Source organism: Heterocephalus glaber, unplaced genomic scaffold (assembly GCF_053883595.1).
Source record: "Heterocephalus glaber isolate CG9 unplaced genomic scaffold, H.glaber_assembly_v1.0 deba00000896, whole genome shotgun sequence".
In the NCBI taxonomy this organism is placed as follows: Eukaryota; Metazoa; Chordata; class Mammalia; order Rodentia; family Bathyergidae; genus Heterocephalus; species Heterocephalus glaber.
The window spans coordinates 8,913,547-8,936,247 of NW_028258170.1; the positions used below are offsets into that span (position 1 = coordinate 8,913,547).

Below are 22,701 nucleotides of genomic sequence, written 5' to 3' on the forward strand. Positions count from 1 at the left end.
CTCATTCCAGAAAGATCACATCACCAAGAACTCAAAAAAAAATGTTCATGGGGCTGCAGGAGAAAAATAAGCAACATCATTGGTGGCAATGTAATAGTGCAAGCACTATGGAAGTTGGTGTACAAAGTATTCAAAAAACTGAAAATAGCAGTTCTGTTCAGTGTAGTGCTTCCTTTTGTGGAAGGAAAATGAGTGAAGACATGATATTTCAGTGATCCATGGGTACTCCTGTGCAGGGGACCATAACATCGATCATGCCCAAGGCAGGCTGTAAAGAGTTAACCCCACAATTAGCTTGTTTATAAAAGTGAGTCTGGCCTAAGCCTACATGCCAAGGTCAGAGTAACTCACACCCAAATTCCATTCCCACAACTAAAACCTTCAGACTAGAAGGACAATGTTCTAATTACAATCATATATTTGGTCGATTCTGTTCCTAATTTGAGAATGGTTTGTCTTGTCCTTTCTGAGCCTTGTTTACATTAATTTCCATAGAAACCACACGTTACCTTTATCCCAATGGATTGCCAGTAAAAGTTAGTGCCTGGGACTGTCCAGCACCTTTGTTGGTTGCCCCAGCATTGGTTGTCCTGGCACCCCACTTTCTCTCTCTTAGTTCTGTCTCTTGGTGTATTTTTTTCTCAGGCCTATGTCGTATAGCGGGCAGGTGGGGAGTGGAACCTGACTACAGGGGTCTCCGGCACTTCTGCTTACAGTAGCAACACTCACTTTTTCTGTTGTGCAGCAGCAGTGAGCCCTGGTCTGTCAGCAACCAGATAACAAGGGTCAGCATGTACCGTTCAATGTACTCCATTTAATAAATTGTATGTGATTTTTTATATTTCATTATGAGATAGGCTTAATATTAGATTATTCTTCCTGACTACAGGTCAATATAAGCATGATAAGCATGTTAATATAGCAAGGGCATCACTATTATGTTCATTAGATTTGGTATATTAAATGTGTATTCAGTATATTTATTTCAGCCTTTCGGGTTGCTCAAATATTTCCACTTTGTACCTCAAGGAACCTCTGTAATCACTTCACCTTTATTGAGGCAGTGATGCACATAACACCAAGCTCATTACATTCTTTCCTGGGTTCATTGCTGTTAGTGTACTGCAGCGAGCCATGTATACACATGTATATGAACTTCTTTTTCTCCTTTTCTCATGGAAGATTTTTTAAATGTCTGTGTAATCAGAGGCTGAATACTCCTACAGTGGGTGCCTAAGAGGTTAAACCTGGGGAACTACTGCTGCTCAAATGAAGTTAGAAGCTTAAGAACAAGAAGAAACAATAAAGCAACCACAGCCATGGGGGAAGGCATTGAAGCCCCACAAGGAACCTCTAATGAAGGTCTGTGTTCTGAGGCTGAGCACTGGAGCCTGATGTTCTTGGATGATGACAGCACCAAACATCACACCTGTTTAAGACAGTTCAAGTATGCAGAAGCTTCTCTTCCACTTTTTTTTTTTTTTTTTGGTCCACCGATTCCCAGTTCTCTTAGGTGACACCCATTTTTTTCATGACATTTACTTCCTACTCAGATCAATGACCCACATATAAATTATTTTATCTAGAAGACACACACAGACACAGGTTTTATGGCATGTCCCCATCAAGTCATGCTGATGACATGACTAACAGTCCAAAAGCAAAAAATCTTAAAATTTCTAATGTGTCTGTAGTGTATAATTTTTACATTTGTTGTCAGAAAGTTGCACGTGTATACAGCACATTTGAACTCTTTGTTTTACCTTCCCATCCCCTTTTTTCCTCTTCCAACATTTCTTCATTCTGTTTTCATTTGTAAAATATCTTTCATTTTCCAGACACTGATCTTTTAATTTTTCTTATAAAAGTAAAATTTAAACAATATTAGTAAAGTCAATAGTAAAGTCAGTCACCTATAAATAGCAGACTCCTGAATATACAAGTGTATAAGGAGTTCATCATCTTTCCTATGTTTCTAAAGAAAATCTACAGAATTCGATTCCAGTAAAGAGAATCCCAAGTGATGCATATGAGGCCACACTGGGACCCCAGAAATGGAGAGCCAGAAGTGTGCAGCACAAGCCTGTGATGATCACAAGCACGTGAGTTCAATAGATGCAAAGTGAAGCATCAGATTCATCTACCTAAAACTTTGATACAGAGCTGCCTGGGTTTGGGGGCACAAGCTTTACACCTGTATGTCCAATAGGTGTGTCCAGGGGTGGGGCAGCAGCTAAGGTAATCGTAGTCCCACTTTACCTACAATTCAGTAGGGCCTAATAATACTCATAATACTAAAATTTTTGAAAATTAAAAATGACAAGGTTCAAATCATGCCATTCTCAGTAGCATGATTAAATCTCATGCCACTATGATCCATCATTTATCTCAATTTAACTCATCATATAGCTATTGTGTGATGTCATACCATAACAAGAAGGGTGAGTACAATAACAGGCAACAATCAGAAAAAGCACATTCACAAGGCACTGGTTACACCATGGTTTTAAATAACCATTTCAGTATTAAACAATATGCATCTAATTTATCAATTACAATTTTTCATAGGTGTATGTGAATATAAAATGCTAAATGTATGTACGTACGTGCATCTTTTATTACTATCTATGGTTGGAAACATGTTGGACACATTGAATCAATTCTCCATCAGATAAGAGGGCTCTACTCTAGTTCTTATTTCAATAGAGAGGTACACAACACCTATCAGTCTGGCTTGTCACAACAGGTAAAAAGACTAGACAGAAGTTGTCTGGAAGAGACACATGACTGATTAACTTGACAAATGACAGACAGCATGCACATTGCCCAAAAACAACCACTCTGCCACTCCCATGTCTAAATCACAGCCTCTTGAAAACTTTCTATCTTTTGCCCCAGGGCAGTACCTTGGTTTCACATGGGATGTGATTGAACCTCAGAAGGAATAAACCTGGAGCAGGTATAAATTTGTGGAAGGAAAATGCATTTGTAGGAAGTTTAGGATTTACTCTAGAAAAGACTGGGTGAGCAGTAGTGGAGGTGAGACAGAGGGACAGTTTCAAATGGCAAAGAGAACACAAACATCCCCAGGCAGACAGCACCAGGAGACATCACCTGGGACCTTGAGAGAACAAACTACTGAGGCTGAAGGAATGGGAGAGTTTGTGTTTGATAAGTTGTATCCAAACCAGTTTGATTACATATAAGTATTTGTTGGTAGACTTCTTTGTATTCTCAAAGGTATTTCTATTTTTCCATTTTTAAAGCCACTTAAAGTATCTCCGGATTTCCTTTTTCTGCTTTATCAGGTAACATAATATGAATCGTGAACTGTCACAAAGTGATGTTCAAAGACTTGGATTCAACATTCTTTTATCTATAAATGTTGTTGTGATGTAGATGAATCATAACTTCAAGATGAGACCAAACTTGAGCCTGCAGAGAAAGAGCAATGAATTTCCCTCGGTGCCTTCTGGGCAGCAGTCTTCCCTATAGGTGGCCTCCAGCTGGAGAGAACCCCAGCAGAACAAGTGTGCCGACTGAAAAGCTACAAAGTGGTGGAAGGGTAGAGATTCACACGCAGAAGCCACAGCCATTGAGTGCTTATCTCCTTTCTGAGGTTTTGACCCTATATTCCTTGGGAATTTCTACACACAGTTTTGATTTTTGCATGCATAGATTTAATGGCATCAATCTGTAATTTGTATATATAAAAATTTTTGGTCAGGCTCAGAGATAGATTCCTTTAGGTAGCTTCTAGGAGGAAAGGGTGATAGATTTGACACTTTCAATGAGAATCTTAAAGTGATTCCAGGTAAAGGTGCTCCTCTAGTAAATATTAGGGTGGAGAAAGTTGAATTTTCAGACTGAGAAAAGGGAACAGCAGGCTGTGGTCAGCTCCCAGAGTTAATATTTTTATTTGGTGCTGCCTCAACACCAGGATCTGATTCACTGTGGTGCCACACCATTTCAGCAGTCAGCCTCACCCTGAACATTGAAAAGATATTTAACTGTCTGAATGTGGGTTTTCCCTTTGACCATGGGTGAAACAGGTGGCTTTTCTTCACTCTTGATTGTACTATAGAATCTGGCTGCCAAATAAGTGTAGAACATGTGTTACTTAATAATTCTACTCCCTCGTTTTCATGTTTTCCTTTCCTCTTAGTAAAATGGGTCAAAGCCGGGTTTGATTGTACACTCCTATAATCTCAGCACTCTGGGAAGCTGACACCAGTGAATTGCAAGTGTACAAGTTTCAGGCCATGCTGGGAAACTTAGCAATATACCAAAATACTGTCTCAAAGAAGCTGGGGATGTGGCTAAGTACAAATGCCCTGGATCCAGGCCCAATCCTGAAAAAGTGAAAAATCCCTAGTTGACTAAAAAAGTGTGAGAAAGTCTTGGCAATTAATCCAACTCCCTCATCCACACTGCTTGAGGGTGACATCCCACACTCTGTCCTCTGCTAGAAGACCTGATCTGCTCTAGGCAGCCCTCCCGTGACTTCTGTTGTCTCCACAGGACACACTCTAGAAACCTGAGCACATTTATTGCTCTATTTCCAGGAGCGAGAAACAGGAAAGGCCACTAAATATACTTAGAAAGCAGGTGCCTGCTCTGAAAAGCCAAGAGCAAGTTCATCTTAAAAGCAATCATCCTCAGGTGGACCATTTCTGCACCCCAGGAGGGCGCTGGGCACAGAAGGGTCTTGGATGGAATCTGTCACTTTGCTCATCACAGCCAGATATGGGATCGTCTCTTGTCCTTCAGATCTCAGAGGGTGATTTTTTATTTTTTTATTTTTTTGGTACCAGGGATTGAACTCAGGTCCTTGCACCTGCACAGCAGGTGGTGAATCCATTGAGCTAAATCTCTGGCATCAGAGGGTGAATTTTTGAGCACCAGCCATTGAGAGATGCAGGTTGGCTCTATGAGCTATGCATAGGAGAGAAAGAGAGGGAGATCAGGCTGATTCATAATGTGGAGTCTTCCTTTATTTTCTGTTGCCATGCTTTAAACCCAGTATCACCTGCTGAGAAATGGCACAAGAGTCCCAGACTCCCTTGCTATGTGACTTCCTTGAGATACAGGAATTGTGTAGACACAGAAACACCCTAGAAACCAGAAATGTAAGTGTGGGGCTGGATGCTTTGAGGTGGATACAGATGGATTAGTTTCGATCTGCTGAACCCAGGGCCTCCCATGAAATCTTTGAGGTCTGTGACCTGCCTTTTCAATTTCTCTACCCTCATGCTCCTCTGGGCTGTGGCATGGGCCTAAGCCTGCAGTGGGGACCCCAGCATCCTGTCCCATTTCTGCTTCAACTTCAGTCTCATACAAAGCTCTACCTTGGCAGTGATACACCTGCAGCTCTGTGTCTTCCTACCCTCTGTGGTGATTTCAGGAGGTCATGGAGAATCCCCAGGCTCATGCAGGGTTTGTGCATGGGAAAAGATACAGTTCCTGTGTCCCCAATCCCTCCTTTGTCTCAAGGGAAGTCCTGAGTGCCCTGAATTTTTTAGATATTTGGGAAGCAGAATGTCAAGTCCATGACCTGTGTTCAGATCCAAGGGCTTCTGAAGGCCAGCACCATGTCCCTGTTTTCCAGGTCATGGCCACATTACTGAAGCCCTTGCAAAGGGGCATACACAAGTAAATGTGGCTGGGGTTCCAGAAGGGGTGATCTGCTGCTGTCTCTGGTGTGATAGTTATCATCTTTGGACTGTTTGTTGACATTGCTTTAAAAATTTGATGCTTATTGAGCTAGGACATGAATTTACTTGAAAGGAATATTGAAATAGGGGGAAAGCCCCAAGTGTAAGTTCTGCAAACATCTCAATTATTACACACAAAAAGGGAGAAGAGTAGAAGCTGAGATACAGGAGATGATGAAAGGTGGCAAATTCGGCTCCTGGACCAGGAACGGTCTTCCCATCAGGCCTGCCTGGTCTTAGAATGACAATAAGGTAGGGATCATGAGCTGACTCATGTAGTGGGCACCTCTGCCCAGTCTACTAGCAGCCTATAAGTGGCACAGGTTTCTTGCTTCCCCATAATTCATCTGTATTATATTAGGAGTCTGAATGAAGCCTATGTGTCTCATATGGGCATGTCAGATGGCCGTGGTGGGCAAGCATAGCTCCCCTGCCAATGGCTGCAGTAGAGGGCTAAGTCCTGTTCTGTGACACTGCAGGGCCTTGTTGAGATAACTTCCAGCCAAAGTTGTAATGACTCCAACTAAATTCCTTTCCCTGAATTATGGCCTCCCTCACTGACCTGATGGGTTTGCTAGTTAATTATGACCCAGTCCTGATCTTCACTTGTTCCTGCCCCCTTTTTATGGCCCTGCTTGTGATAACCGCTATCACCAGATACCTCACACTCTATTGCCAGATGTCTCACATCTACCCTGCCTTATTTCTTCTCATGCTTGCAAGCAATGGATACTGGAGGTCTTTGGTGCCTTTTGTCTTTTTTGTCCAGAGAAGCTCAGGGCATCCCAGATCCTGCTTTCTATTCAAATCTTGTTTCTGTGTCTTTTGTTCTCTTTTTCACCTACATCATATTGCCATGTAGGAAATTGGGATAGACTCAGGGTGGGAGTGGCCCAAAGACCACAGTCCTGGAGGAAGAAGAGAAACTTATGGGCACTTTGTTAATCACTGTTTTGATCTGGTAATCACTTTTTCTAACCATGTTGAAGCCACATAATGAAAATTTGGGGAGTGAGTGTGTGTGTGTCTGTGTTGATAGAATATTTGGGTGTGTATGTTCATCTAAGTCTAATGGGAAAATTTTTGTTTGCCTTGTGTTATTTTTCCAGACCAAAAAGTGACTGGCTGTGCAGTTCTGTAGTCCTCGCTGTGTAGACTATTGAATGACAATATTAAGCTAATTGACAGTTATTTTTCTATGTATATCATTTCTAAATATTTTTATTGGTTCACATATGTTTTACAAAAACTAAGTTTCATTTTGGCATGTTGAAACACACAAATAATATACTTTGTTTATATACATTATCCTTGCCTTTCACTCTCGTTTTCCCCAGTCTTCTTTCTTTTCTCAAACAGACTTGTTGCTAGACTGAGTCTGAGAAGAACTTAACCAATCTTAAACATGGATTGGAGTTTCTCTGACTCCCTCTACACAGAAAGAATTTTCAGGATACATCAGTAAGAGGCACAGAAAAGGCTAGCTATAAAGTTATTAGTACATAATCAAGAGTGAAGCGTAGGCTCTCAGGAGAGAAAGATATGCTACACTTCGAAACTGGGAATTGTTATATATTTTTAGCAGTGAAAAATCTGTGAAATTTGACAATTTATAGTGTCCTTTTCTTTTGGTAGGTGGGGGAGCATGGCACACCCATACATGATAATGGTCTATTCAAAGCATAATGGCTGATTTACAGGTTTAAAAATGTGGTTTATTCTCAGGTAAAAGGGAATTGTCCAGAATTATTGTGTTTCTCAAGAAGAGAAAATAATTTAAACAGGGCTTGTGTCACGAAGCTGCATTTTTCATTTTTAAAATTATATTTTTTACTTGTCTCCTTTTAACATGTCTTTATTTCTTCTACCATATCCCCCAAAGACTTTGATTCCTTATTTTTAGATGGTGTAGAAGGCCAGCTGATCTGTCTTCCATAACTGCTTCAGGCTGAGGAAGGACATTTATCCTGTCTAGCCAGTGTTCAAAATTCTCAACCTGAGGGATGTAATGAGACCAAGATGGATTTTGTTTGATGAACCATGCTTCTTTGCTAGTCTGGCAATGGCCCAAGAATATTAGCAAGTTATCGACACTTAAGCTTTGTTTATTAACCATGTTTAATAGCAGGAGTCAGAAATTATAATTAGGATATCAATGAACAATGGTTCTAAAAACATGATAGAAGTTAGTAGCATTTGCCATTTATCTCTATTTTGGTATGTTTATCCACACAGAACAGCTGAAGTTTAAGTGCATATATAGACTTTTTCCTGTTTTGTTTATAAGAAACTTAAAGTCCTCATATTTTAATCATAACAGTGGCAATAAATAGCTATCTCTTTTTTTATAACCACTGGGTCTTTCCAGACCATATGGTTTTCCTTGGAATCATGGCAGTTGTTTCTCACTTTAGTGAACCTCCTTTTAGTGCATTGTAAAATATTTGAATTCTGCCCTCCGGGGTCCAACAATCCCTGTTCAGGAGGTTGGGTGATTCATTAGAGTAGAGTAGTAGAATACTTGGGGGGGAGGGGGGCTATCATGTCCTGGGTCCTGGCTGAACTTGGAGTGCAAGGGTCAAAATGTTGGCTGTCCTGTTAGCCCAGTTACTTTGGGATGTTCTAAGTATTGTATTTTAGAGAAATTTTATATTTGGGTAACATAAATGTATTTATTTAATATGCCAAAAAGTTAGCAATAATAAGCATTACAAGTATATAGAAATCTTTTTCATAGAGTAACTTAGATTTTACTCTCACAGTGAAATTGATATTCTTTAAACAGGTGTACACAGTATAACCTCACTGACAATAATCATAGGATATCTTAGAGGTTTAAGAAATAGTGTTAATTACCACAAATAAAATTATTACCCAATATACAAATGTATCTCATATAATAAAACACTTGTTTAGTGAAATACAATAGAAGTACTTTGTTTTAAATGGCAGGACCAAATTTAAAGAAATGCCAAAAAATATGATCATTTTGTATGTCTAATGTCTAGATGTAATGTATGTTATGTAAAAGAGAACACTTATTACTTACTTTGAATATAAAGTTAACTTTAAAGCTTGTACCACAACATATTTTTTTCCTCAAATGTATATGCACATGTCCTAGATATACAATATGTCATAAACTAGATAATACTTGTACATTTCACCAGTCATAACTGATTATTAAAATATTTTACCATCAATGATTAAATAATCTTTAACACTTAACCATAATGTTAGGTGAAATAAATCAGACTCTCAAGTGTAAATATCACATGGTTTCTCATTTATGAGAAGCCCAAAATATAAATAAAGTGAAAAATAAAAGATAAACTAATAAATAGCAAGACAGATCTTTAGGATATGGGAAGAAAACCAAGAGATGAAGGGATCAGGAGGAAGAGTAGGGGGAAAAGATAAAAAAGAAATAAAGAAGAGTCATGTACATGTTACAACTTCTCATGATGAATATAATCTTTATGTACTATAAACATGCTCAAAATTTTAAAATTTAACTCTTAAAATTCAGTATTTTTAAAGTAACCAAAAAGCTGGAAAACAGAGGAAATTATCCTAGTAAAATATAAAACATTTTTATCTAAATTTTGTAAATTTAACCAAGACTATGTTAATATATTAAGAAAACCTTATTGCTTTGGACATAGAACCCTTAACCTTTCATTATTGCCAACACATGCACATATAAATATGTGTAATTTCTAATACATATTATTTGTATAATTTTTAATAACATGTTGGGTGGTGCTCAATTAGACTCGGGTAAAATATGAGAAGGCACTCATCAGTGAAGAAAACTGAAGCAAGTTAGTTTAGGCAGCTGCTTTTATAGCCATGGGGTGGGGGGTTCAGTAATTTATCAGGCCCAATTGCTTCCACTGAGGGCAAAAAATATTTAATTACTTTTTTTTTTGGTACTGGGGATCGAACTCAGATCCTTGGGCTTGTGAGGCAGGTGGTGGAAACACTGAGCTAAATTCCAGGCATAATTACTTTAATGTAAAATTTAAGGTGAAAAATTAGACTCATCCAAGTTAAGGAAGCAATCTTAAAACATATTAATAATTTATAACTACACATATGTATTAAGCCAAATATATTACCTATTTTATGTCTTAAAAAGCCAAGAATACTTGAATTTATGTTTAGTAATGGATGATTTAAATGTTGTAATGCACAATATATAAACATTAGACGTTTATATATTTTCTCATTTAATCATTTTAACAATTACTTGAGATGACTCATGAGAATCAAAGTATAGCATTATACTCATATATATCATATCATAATTATATACATAAAATCATTAACCAAGGAAAAATATATAGTTATTGTCCACTGAAAACAATGGATGTTACATTCACGTAAATAATTTTTAAGACAAATATTATCTTGTTTGACTAACAACCTGGATGGAAAAATGAAACCCTCTTTAAAAACAATTTTGCTCATACCAATCAATTAAAATTAGGTCACTGTTAAGCTATGTGATTAAAAAAATTGGGATTAGACAAGAGGAGGCTTCTGGGTTGCCTTAACACCTTCACCAACACACAGGAAGTGAGCTGCTCCCAGCGCACAAGAGGAGGCTTCTGGGCCACCGTACCACACCCACCAGCACACAGGAGGTGAGCCACTCCCAGCACACAAGAGGAGGCTTCCAGGCCACTGTATCAACCCCGCCAGCACACAGTAGGTGAGCCATGTGGGTGTCAGCAGGACTTCCCCGACAGAAATGAGAAGACACATAAACAAGTCTCAAAACCAGACTTCCAGATCACCTAAAGCAACCCCAAAGGGAAACAAGATGGAACACTTTGATACTCAACCGCCTGGACTCCCTGAACTGGAAACAAAAGATCTGGGAAAAAATGAAATCAGAAATAATTTCTCAGGTAACAGCAGAGATTGTAGTCATAGTGCAAGACATGATTAATAAATCTAGAGAGGAGCTGAGGAACATGATGGAATCCCAACATAGGAAACAAATGGAATCCATAAAACACGCAAATAGATTTCCAGGAGATTAAAAACTCCATTGAAAGTCTACACAGCAGAATGAGCCAATGTGAGGACAGAATTTCAGCTATAGAAGATGAGATTGCAATTAGTGGCCAGGAAAAGAAAAATTGCTTTAAAATTGTAAGGGAACATGAGAAATCAATCCAGCAGCTGCTAGATGATGCAAAGAAGAATAACAAGACTAATTAGAGACAATGAAGAAACAGGAGAGAGTGCAGATGACACACAAAAAAAACTGTTCACAGAAGTGATGGCAGAAAACTTCCCAAGGAGGGGAAAAGAACTTGACATACAGATAAGTGAAGAAGATAGGACTCCAACTAGCCTTGATAAAAAAAAAATTGACACATAGGCATATAATTGTAAAGATTCCAGAAACCCAACAGAAGAACAAAGTTCTACAAACAGTTAGAGAAAAGAAACAAATCACATACAAAGGAAAGCCCATCAGATTCACAGCAGACTTCTCAATGCAAACCCTCAAGGCAAGAAGAGCTTGGAGTGAGATATTTCAAGCCCTAAAAGAAAACAAGCCCCAACCCAGATTGATGTACCCTGCAAAACTATCTTTCAAAATTGATGGAAAAATAAGATACTTTCATGATAAAGAGCACCTCAGGAACTTCATGAATACCAAATCTGCACTCCAAAAAATTTTAGACAATGCCCTAGGAAAAGACAATGAGGATCACAACCCCAGGAAACCCAGCAGAATGAATCCATTGGGCATGACAAATTAAATGCAAAGGGGAAGAATCCAACAAAAAGAAAAAATCATGACAATGATTAAGTCAATATGTATGAGTTATAACCATCAATGTTAATGCTCTCAACTCACCAATCAAAAGAAATAGACTGGTAGAATGGGTCAAGAAGCAAGATCCAACAATATGCTGCATACAAGAAACACATTTAATCCAAAAAGAAACTCATAGTCTGAACGTTAAAGGGTGGAAAACAATATTCCATGTGACTGGACCCCCCCCCTCAAAAAAAGAGCAGGAGTAGCTATCCTCTTTGCAGATCAAGTGGATTTCACACAAAAATCTGAAACACTCTGGACCCAAGAATTTAAGATAAGGGATACTCAACTTGTATGTACAAATCTATTGTGAACATGTGTTTTCATTCCTCTCAAGTAAAAACTTAAGAACAGGACTGTTGATTCTTAACAGTAATACAAGAAATTTCTATATTGTTTTCCAAAATGGTTTTATCATTTTACATTCACATTAGCAGTATTAGAAAGTTCTACCTGGTTCACACCTAAGCTGACATTTGTTCTTTTAAAACTTTTTAACTTCATCTCCCTAATGAGTATATAATTCAATCTTGTTACCCCAACCCTAAACCTAACACTAAACCCTAACAGAGCAGAAATGGTCTCCTCCTTGAAATGGAACAGCATTCCAATGCCTAAGACTAACCATAACCCTGATCATCATGTTCATACTCAAATAATCAGGTACTTGAATTCCAAAACGATTTTTAACCCTAACCATAAGACTAAACATAATACCCACACTTCAATAGTCAGGTACCTGAATTCCAACACTCTCTGTAACCCCTAAAATAACAGGAACCCAAAAACTACCATTCATACCCACACTCAAAAACTCAGGGACATGAATTTGAATCAAAACCCTCACAATACACCAAGCCCTAACCCTAACTATTCCCATGGACCAATACAGAAGTGCTTGAATTCCTACATGCTCCCTAAACCTAACCCTAAATCTAACCCTAACCCTAACCACGAAAACCACCCTCCAGTTCACTGGTACTTAAATTCCAAGTGTACCACTTACCTCAAACTTAACCTAACCCTAACATTACTCTTCATAACCATACTGAAAAGGTCTCCTCCTTAAAATCCAACAGGATGAGGATGCTGTACCAAGGTTGCAAGTTGCGCGGAGCACGCCGAGTCAGCCTGCTGCAGACAGGCAGGTCTGCAGATGCCATACCAAGGTTGCGAGTCATGTGGAACATGCCGAATCAGCCTGCACCCTGGCAGCAATCCACTGGACAGCCCGCCCCCCCCACTCCTCTGACCTCTTCTCTGTACAGCCACCTGGTTCCACACTACAAAGACGCAGAGGACACCGGACCACCAGACCACTGTACTGGGTAAGTTGCAGTCATCTTCACCTCCCATCAGGACTGGGACTATCTTCAGGGGAAGGGCAGCTGGAATCTGCAATACAACTCTGCAGAGTTCAACCCTACAGGAGAACAGGGAGCTCAACTTGGGACTTGCAGCCAGAAATCTGCCTGAATCTCACAGGTCTGCAACTAGCTTGCTGAGACTCATTGACTTATATCTGCACACTGGTACCCACGTTGTCTATTGTGACAGCAGAGACATACCCTGAAAGAGGCCCTTCATCTTCACTGCTATTTTTTATTCCCCAAATTAGTATTATTAGTTTGTTTTTTTCTCTTTTCTTTTCTTCTCTTTTGCTGCTCTTTTCTTTAATATTTTTTCCTACTCTTTGCAAATATTTGTTCTTCTCTCCTTTTTTTCTTTTCTTTTCTTCTTTCTTTTCTCTTTCCTTTCTCTCTCTCTCTTACACTCGCTTGCTCTCCCACATTGTTCATCTTCCCTTTTTGTCCTGTTTTTGTCCTCATTCAGAGTTCTTTATTTTCCTGTTATTCTCTTTTTCCTTCTTACCTGTGTCCTCTGGCCACACTGCTAACCTTCCCTTATCCTTCTTCCCATCTGTCCCTCCCTCCCCAACCCCATCTAACTCCCCATCCCAAAGGGTAAAGTTGTTATATTGAAGAGTTTATTCACTATATGTTGGGTTGTTCTTTGATTTAATTCACACAGCTAAAGGTGATAGATTAATAACTACCACAAAATGTCTTTTTCTAAGATGTACTTGTTGCAATGGTGTTGCTGATTGTATCACTTGGGCTAAGGTGTTGTTATTGATCTAGTCAATGAACCTTCCTAGTATAAGGAAAATGAGATAGGCTTAGAATCATTAGAGACTCAAAACTTAAAGACCAGCTATATCTGGAAGACACCTCTGAGAAGCAATCATTCCATAAGGGTTCTAATTACAAGGAACAAAGATACCTACAATAACCAATTTCAAACTATCAACCCAGGAGTTAAACCAAGGACAGTACCAAAATCAAAAATGAGAAGACATTTAAGCAAGGCACAAACTCAGACTTCCACTCCACCAAGGGTAAATCCTGGGGGAAATGAGATGGAAAAGTCCCATAACCAACCACCTGGATACCCTGAACTGATAGCACAGGAAGTAACAAAACAGATGAATGAAGCTCTAGAAAAATTCCAAGCAGAAACAATCTCCCAGATATCTACAGAGATGGTGAGTAGAGTGAAAGACATGATTAGAGGATCTAGAACAGAAACAGATAAAAAAATAGATGAGCTCAGAAACATGCTGGAATCCATGAATACCCAGCATAAGAAAGAAATGGAAACCATGATTGCCCAACATAAGAAAGAAATGGAATCCATGAAACAGATTCAAACAGATATTCAGGAGATCAAAAACTCCAATGAAAGTATCCACAGCAGATTAAGGGAATGTGAAGATAGAATATCAGATAGAAGACAGGATCGTGGTTAGAGACCATGAAAATAGAGATTTCTTAAAAATATCAAGGGACCATGAAAAATCAATCCAATAACTGCTAGACGATGCAAAGAAGAATAACTTAAGACTGATAGGAGTCCATGAAAAAACAGGAGAAAGCACAATTGACATAAAAAAAATGTTCACAGAAATAATAGTGGAAAACTTCCCAGATAGAGGTAGAGAATTGGACATACAGATAAGTGAAGCATATAGAAGTCCAACCAGCCGTGATTTTAAAAATCTACATCTAGACATATAATAGTCAAGATCCCAGAAACCCAACAGAAAAACAAAATCCTACAAGCAGTTAGAGAAAAGAAACAAATCACTCACAAAGGAAAGCCCATCAGAATCACAGCAGACTTCTCAACACAAACCCTCAAATCAAGGAGAGCCTGGAGTGAAGTATTTCAAGCCCTAAAAGAAAATAACTTCCAACCTAGACTGTTGTATCCTGCAAAATTATCTTTCAAAATTGATGGGGAAATTAGATACTTCCACAACAAAGAACACCTGAGAAATTTCAGGAACACCAAACCAGCACTACAAGCAATCCTAAACAATATCCTAGAAAAAAGGAATGAAGACCACAAGTCCATGAGGCCCAGCAGAGGGAAGCCACCGGGCAAGGTAAGACACTAAAGGGAAAGGAGGAAAAATAAGAAATAAAAGAGCCAACAAAAGTAAAATATCATGACATGCCACAGACCAGCTGCAGTCGATATAGGGTAGGAAGGGGAGATGTCCTGGGACGGCGATGAGAAAGAACCTCCACAAGCAATGTCCAGGTTCCCTCTGAGAAGCCTCAGGGTCTACTTTATTTTTACATCTTTAAGCAATAGCTGGGAGGCATTGGTTGGAACATGTTTACATTTTAAGCTGCATTAGCAATTTCTATTGAAGTAAAGATTATTTTTTGCTAGACAAAGTACAATTCCTCTAAGCTGTTTCATTTCATTGAACATCATGAATACATACTTAAAAATTACAATTGTCCCCTTATTTACCCACACCTAAATAGAACAGAAAGTAACTTAATCAAAATCTTTATATCAGCGGGGGTTCAAGTGAGATTTAATCAACTAAGTGTCAAACTTGTGGTCGCCAGCTGGCCCTTGAGAAACTGCACAATGGTTAATATAGTTGCTATTAGCTCTCTATTTTTCTTTACCTCTATTCATCTTAACTAAATGTCATTTGGGTTCCTAGTCCATGAGCAGCAGATATTTACAGCACTTTGAGAAATATTGAGTAACTTGTCTCCTTAATGCATTTACCTGTCTTAACTTTCTTTCTTTTTCCCATTTTCCACTATTTCTTTCATCCAAAGTCTGTCCTTCCAATCTTTTCGTAAGACCCCTTTAGTAAATAGAATGTCAACAATAAGAGGGGGAGTTATAGTAGTGGGGAAACAGAGGGGGTTTTAGGAGAGGTTTCTTTAGAAGTGGATGTGGCAATAGAACTAAGAGTAACTGGAATTTGGGGCTTGTGAGCCAGATCAGATTTCAATATATCATTTCCAATTTGTCTCATGGAGAGTTTGTTGTTAGTCACAAACACAGTGACTCCTGTGATCAGAGTAACAATTATAAACATTATGGCTGGAAAAAATAAAACATGAGGGTACGGTGCATTCCACCCTTTCTTTCCTCCAGCTGGAACTTTTACAAGCAGCAATGGAGGTCTGTTGGGCTTCACCAATGACAAGGATAAATCAATATGTATCAATTATAACCATCAGTGTTAATGGCCTCAATTCACCAATCAAAAGAAATAGACTGGCAGAATGGATTAAAAAGGAAAATGCAACAATATGCTGTATACAAGAAACACACCTAACTCAAAAAGAAATTCATAGACTGAAAGTAAAAGGATGGAAAACAGTTCTCCATGCCACAGGAACCCAGAAGAAAGCAAGGGTAGCAATCTTATTCGCAGACAAAGTAGATTTCAAACCAAAACTGATTAAGAGAGACGAAGATGGTCACTACATCCTTGTGAAGGGAACAATTCAAGAGGAAGAGATGACAATCCTAAATATATACCCACCAAATAAGAATGCTCCCAACTATACAAAACAAATATTAATGGACATGAGAAACCAAATAAACACTAACACAATTGTAGTGGGAGACCTCAATACCCCACTATCACAAATAGATAGATCATCTAAACAAAAAGTAAACAAAGAAATTCTATAACTGAACCAAGCTATTGAACAAATGGACTTAATAGATATTTACAGAGGGTTCCTCCCCACAAAATCAGAATACACATTCTTTTCAGCTGCACATGGGTTATTCTCCAGCATAGACCACATGATAGCTCATAGGACATGTCTAAGTAAATGTAAAAGAATAGAAGTTACCCCCTGTATATTATCAGACCATAGTGCAATAAAATTGAAGATCAATAACATAAGAAACACAAAACCCCAACAAACACATGGAAACTGAATAACACCCTCTTGAACAATCAATGGGTCACAAAAGTAATTAAAGAAGAAATTAAACAGTTTCTACAAGTAAATGAAAATGCCAGTACAAGATACAGGAATCTATGGGACACAGTGAAAGCAGTTCTACATGGGAAATTCATAGCAGTGAATGCCTATATTAGGAAAACAGAGAGAACTCAGATAAATAACCTAATGCAGAACCTCAAGCTCCTAGAAAAAGAAGAGCATGATGAATCCAAAGCTTGTACAAGAGAGGAAATTATGAAGATCAGGGCAGAAATCAATGCAATGGAGACTAAGAGAACAATACAAAAAAATCAATGAATTAAAGAGTTGATTTTTAAAAGAATAAATAAAATCAATAAACCTTTAGCCAACCTTATCAAAAAAAGGAAATAAAAGGCACAAATACAGGCAATTAAGAATGAAAAAGGGGAAGTCACAACAGATCCAACAGAAATCCAGAGGATCATCAATACCTACATCGAGAAACTCTACTCCAAAAAAATGGAAAACACAGAAGAAATGAACAGATTCCTAGATACACATGAATTGCCCAAGTTAAATGAAGAAGATATAGAAATTCTAAACACCCCAATTACAATGAGGGAGATTGGAAATGCAATAAAATATTTACCAACAAAGAAAAGCCCAGGTCCAGAAGGCTTCACTGCTGAATTTTACAAGACATTTAAAGAAGAACTAACACCATTACTCTTTAAACTCATCAAGGAAATTGAAAGGGAAGCAATACTTCCAAATTCATTCCTGGAAGGAAGTGTTACTTTGATTCCAAAACCAGGGAAAGACCCAATCCAAAAAGAAAACTACAGGCCAATCTCCCTAATGAACATAGATGCAAAAATCCTTAACAATGGCAAACAGAATATAGAGTGTCATCGAGAAGATCATACACCCTGGCCAAGTTGGATTTATCCCAGGGATACAAGGATTGTTCAACATTCATAAATCAATAAATGTTTTTAAGGATTTTTGCATCTATGTTCATTAGTGAAATTGGCCTATAGTTCTCCTTTTTGGTTGGGTTTTTCTCTGCTTTGGGGATCAAAGTGATGCTTGCTTCCAGGAATGAACTTAGGAGTATTGCTTCTCTTTCAATTTCATTGAAGAGTTTAAACAGTAGTGGCAGTAGTTCCTCTCTAAATGTCTTGTAGAATTCAGCAGTGAAGCCATCAGGGCCCGGGCTTTTCTTAGTTGATAAGTTTTTAATTACATTTTCAATTTCATTGGTTGATATTGGGTTGTTCAGAATTTTAAGGTCTTCTTTGTTCAACTTTGGTAATTCACATGTATCTAGGAATCTGTCCATTTCTTCTGTGTTGTCCATCTTATTGGCGTATAGGTTCTGGAAGTAGGTATTGATGATCCTCTGGATTTCTGCTGGGTCTGTTGTCATTTCACCCTTTTCATTCCTAATTGCATGGATTTGGGCCTTTCCTTTCCTTTTTCTGATAAGGTTGGCTAAGGGTTTGTCAATTTTGTTGATTCTTTCAAAGAACCAGCTCTCGGCTTCATTGATTTTTTTGTAACGTTCTCTTAGTCTCCATTGCATTGATTTCTCCTCTGATCCATAAATCAATAAATGTAATACACCATATTAACAGAGTCAAGGACAAAAACCATATGATCATCTCAATAGATGCAGAAAAAGCATGTGACAAAATGCAGCACCCATTCATGATAAAAACCCTACAGAAAACTGGAATAGAAGGTCTTTACCTTTACCTGATTAAGGCTATCTGTGAAAAACCAACAGCCAACATCATACTAAATGGTCAAAAACTGAAAACTTTCATGCTAAAATCAGGAACAAGACAAGGATGCCCACTATCACCACTCCTGTTCACTGTAGTTCTGGAAACATTAGCCACAGCAATTAGAAAAGAGAAAGAAATAAAAGGAATAAAGGTAGGAAAAGAAGAAATTAAACTGTCATTATTTGCTGATGATATGATACTTTGCATAGAAGACCCAAAAAACTCCACCAGAAGACCTCTAGACTTAATTGACAGATTCAGTAGAGTAGCTGGATACAAGGTCAACACTCAAAAAACAACAGCCTTCTTGTACACAGATAACAGACTCCCTGAGAGAAATTAGGGAATCAATTCCTTTTATAATAGCATCCAAAAAAATGAAATATCTAGGAATCAATCTAACAAAGGAAGCAAAAGACCTCTACACTGAAAACTACAGCACTCTGAAAACAGAGATCGAAGAGGATACAAGAAAATTGAAAGACATCCCTTGCTCCTGGGTAGGAAGAATCAATATAGTGAAAATGGCCATACTTCCAAAACTACTATATAGATTCAATGCAATGCCAATTGAAATTCCAACAATATACTTCACATAAATAGAGAAAGCAATCCAAAAATTCATTTGGAGCCAGAAGAGACCTAGAATAGCTAAAGCAATTCTAAGCAACAGAGACATGGCTGGGGGTATCACAATCCCCAACTTGAAACTATACTACAAAGCTACTGTGATAAAATCAGCATGGTACTAGTAAAGGAACAGACCTGAGGATCAGTGGAATAGATTAGAAGATGCAGAAACACCTCCAGACATGCTCAGCCACCTCATCTTTGACAAAGGAGCCAATGACCCTCACTGGAGGAAAGATAGTCTCTTTAATAAATGGTGTTGGAAAAACCGGATTTCAACCTGCCAAAGATTAAAACTAGACCCACACCTATCACCATGCACTAAACTAAGATCGAAGTGGATTAAAGATATAAATATTAAGAGAGGAACACTAAACTTGCCGAAAGATAAGTTAGGTAGAACTCTTGATGACATTGGCATAGGAAAAGACTTAATGAACAAAACCTCAGCAGCACGGGAACTAGCAGAAAGAATCAACAATTGAGATCTCATCTTATTAAAAAGCTTCTGCACTGCAAAAGAAACCACCAACAGAGCTAACAGACAACCTACAATATGGGAAAAAGTTTTTAGCAGCTGTACCTCAGACAAAGTACTACTATCTACAATATATAAAGAATTGAAAAAAATCAGATCCCCCAAATTCAAAGACCCAATTCAAAAATGGGCATCTGAAATGATTAGACATTTCTCAGACAAAGAAGTAAAAGCAGCAAACAAATATATGAAAAGATGTTCAACATCACTGGTCATTCGAGAGATGCAGATGAAAACAACACTGAGATTCCACATCGCCCCATAAAGAATGGCTGCTATCAAGAAATCGACAAATAGGGCCAGGGATTTAGCTCAGTCATTTCGCCTCCTGCTGCTCAAGGGCAAAGGCCTGAGTTCGATCCCCGGTACCAAAAGAAATCAACAAATAACAAATGCTGGTGGGGGTGTGGGGAGAAAGGAACCCTTCTCCCTTGTTGGTGGGAGTGCAGACTGGTGCAACCACTGTGGAAGTCAGTATAGAGATACCTCAAAGAACTAGGACTAGAGGTCCCATTTGATCCAGCTATTCCCCTGTTGGGTATCTTCCCCAAAGAATTAAAAGAATCATACCACAGTGATATATGTGTACCCATGTTCATAGTGGCACAGTTTGTAATAGCTAAAGCTTGGAAGCAGCCCAAGTGCCCATCAACTGGAAACTGGATAAAGAACATTTTTTTTTTATAAAATGGAGTACTATTCAGCCATAAAGAATGAAAAACTAGAGTCATTTATAGCTAAATGGATGCATATGGAGGCCATACTCTTAAGTGAAATAAATAGGATACACATGTGTAAATACCAAATAGTTTCTCTAGTGTGAGAAACTGATAGTGTAAGCAAAGGTTAGAATGAATAATTGATAATTTGAAATAGGAAAAATGGTCCAAAGATGAAGGAGTGAAGGGAGGGGAAGGGGAAAGGAAAAGAGGGAAAGGAAAAACTATGAGAGAAATAAATGGAAATGAAATCTATGTAAATAGGGAAGGGCTGAGGGGGTGAAGGGCGCACAGGTAATGGGGAAAAAAATAAGAACCAAGATATATCATATACAGGTATGAACACCTAATGATAAATGTACACGAATTGTATACCTAAAATGTACCAATAAAAGAGCTAGAACAAAAAAATCCAAGAGGATGCCAATGCCCAACACTAATCCTAACCATGACCATCATGTCCAAACTCAATCAGGCACTTGAATTCCAGCACTATACTTAACCCTAACCCTAACATGAACCTCAATTCCAACACTCTCTGTAACCCTTAAAATAACACAAACCCAAAAAGTAAGAGTCTTACCCATATTCCAAAACTCAAGTGCATGAATTTGGAATGAAAAAGCTAACCCTAAAGCTAACCCTAATTCTAATCTTAATACCCACAGTCCCATACAAAGGTACCTGAAATCCTACACAACCCCTAGTGCTAACCCTAAATCTAATCCTCAACTGAACCATCCAACCCATACTCCAATACACAAATACTTAAATTCCAAGCCTATCACTTACTGCAACCCTGACCCTCAACCTAACCCTAACCCTAACACTTCAGGTCATCACCATGCTCAAATCTTCACATACTTGAAATCCAAAAGGATACCAATGCTTAACACTAACACTAACCCTGACCATCATGCTTATGCTGAAATCATCAGGTACTATTCTTAACCCTAACTCTAATACTAAACTTAATACCCACACTACAATATTCAGGTACCTGAATTCCAACACTCTCTTTAACCCTTAAAATAACATGAATCCACTGGGGATTTAGCTCAGTGGTTCTGCTGCCTGCCTTGCAAGTGCAAGGTCCCGAGTTCAATCCCTGATACCAATAAATAAATAAATAAATAAATAAATAAATAACACGAACCCAAAAACTAACACTAATACCCATACTCCAAAACTCAGGTACATGAATTTGAAATGAAAACCTAACAGTAAACCTAACGCTAACCGTAACCATTATAACCAAAGTCCAATAAACAAGTACTTGAAATCCTACACTATCCCTAACATCAAGTCTAAATGTCATCCTAACCCTAACAATCAAACCCACACTCCAATACACTGATACTTAAATTCCAAGCCTATCACTTACCCCAACCCTAACCTTAAACCTAACCATAACCCTTACACTTCAGGTCATGGCCATGCTCAAATGGTGATGTACTTGAAATGCAAAAGGACACCAATGCCTAACACTAACACTAACCCTGACTATCACGCTCACACTCAAATCATCACGTACTTGAATTCCAACACAATTCTTAACCCTAAGCCCAACAGTAACCATAATACCCACACTTCAATAGCCAGGTACCTAAATTCAAAAGCTCTCTATAACTCTTAAAATAACACTAACCCAGAAACTGACATTCATACCCACACCCCAAAACTCAGGTCCATGAATTTCACCTGAAAGTCTAACCATAAATCGAACTCTAACCCTAGCCATTATACCCATGGTCTAACACACACTTAATTGAAATGCCATGTTATTTCTAAGATGAACCCCAAATCTACCCCTGAACCTAACCATCAAACCTATAATCCAATACACAGGAGCTTACACCCAAATCTATCACTTACCCTAACCCTAAACCTAACACTAACCCTAACCATGCAGAAATGGTCTCCTCCTTGAAATGGAACAGCATACCCATGCCTAACACTAACTCTAACCCTGACCATCATTCTCACACTCAAATAATCAGGTACTTGAATTCCAAAACGATTCTTAACCCTAACCTAAGACTAACCGTCATACCCACACTTCAGTAGTCAGGTAAATGAATTCAAACACTCTCTGTAACCCTTAAAATAACAGGAACCCCAAAACTAATACTCAAACCCACACTCAGAAACTCAGGGGCATGAATTTGAACCACAACTCCCACAATACACCAAACCCTAAC

At 38.4% G+C, this 22,701-nt stretch overlaps 1 protein-coding gene across 4 annotated transcripts in view; it reads left to right on the forward strand.

Moving 5' to 3' along the window:
• The first annotated feature begins 1,244 nt into the window (after positions 1 to 1,244).
• The window catches only part of LOC147828907 (uncharacterized), a 58,535-nt gene continuing 37,078 nt past the window's right edge, over positions 1,245 to 22,701 (forward strand). For all 4 annotated transcript variants that reach the window (XR_015450026.1, XM_087207961.1, XM_087207958.1 and 1 more), the window contains exons 1-2: positions 1,245 to 2,102; positions 12,639 to 12,887. Coding sequence is in view for 3 of the 4 variants with exons in the window: in XM_087207961.1 (XP_087064087.1) it covers positions 2,089 to 2,102; positions 12,639 to 12,887 (263 nt within the window). In the remaining variant the exon portion in view is untranslated. The remainder of the gene's footprint in view (positions 2,103 to 12,638; positions 12,888 to 22,701) is intronic.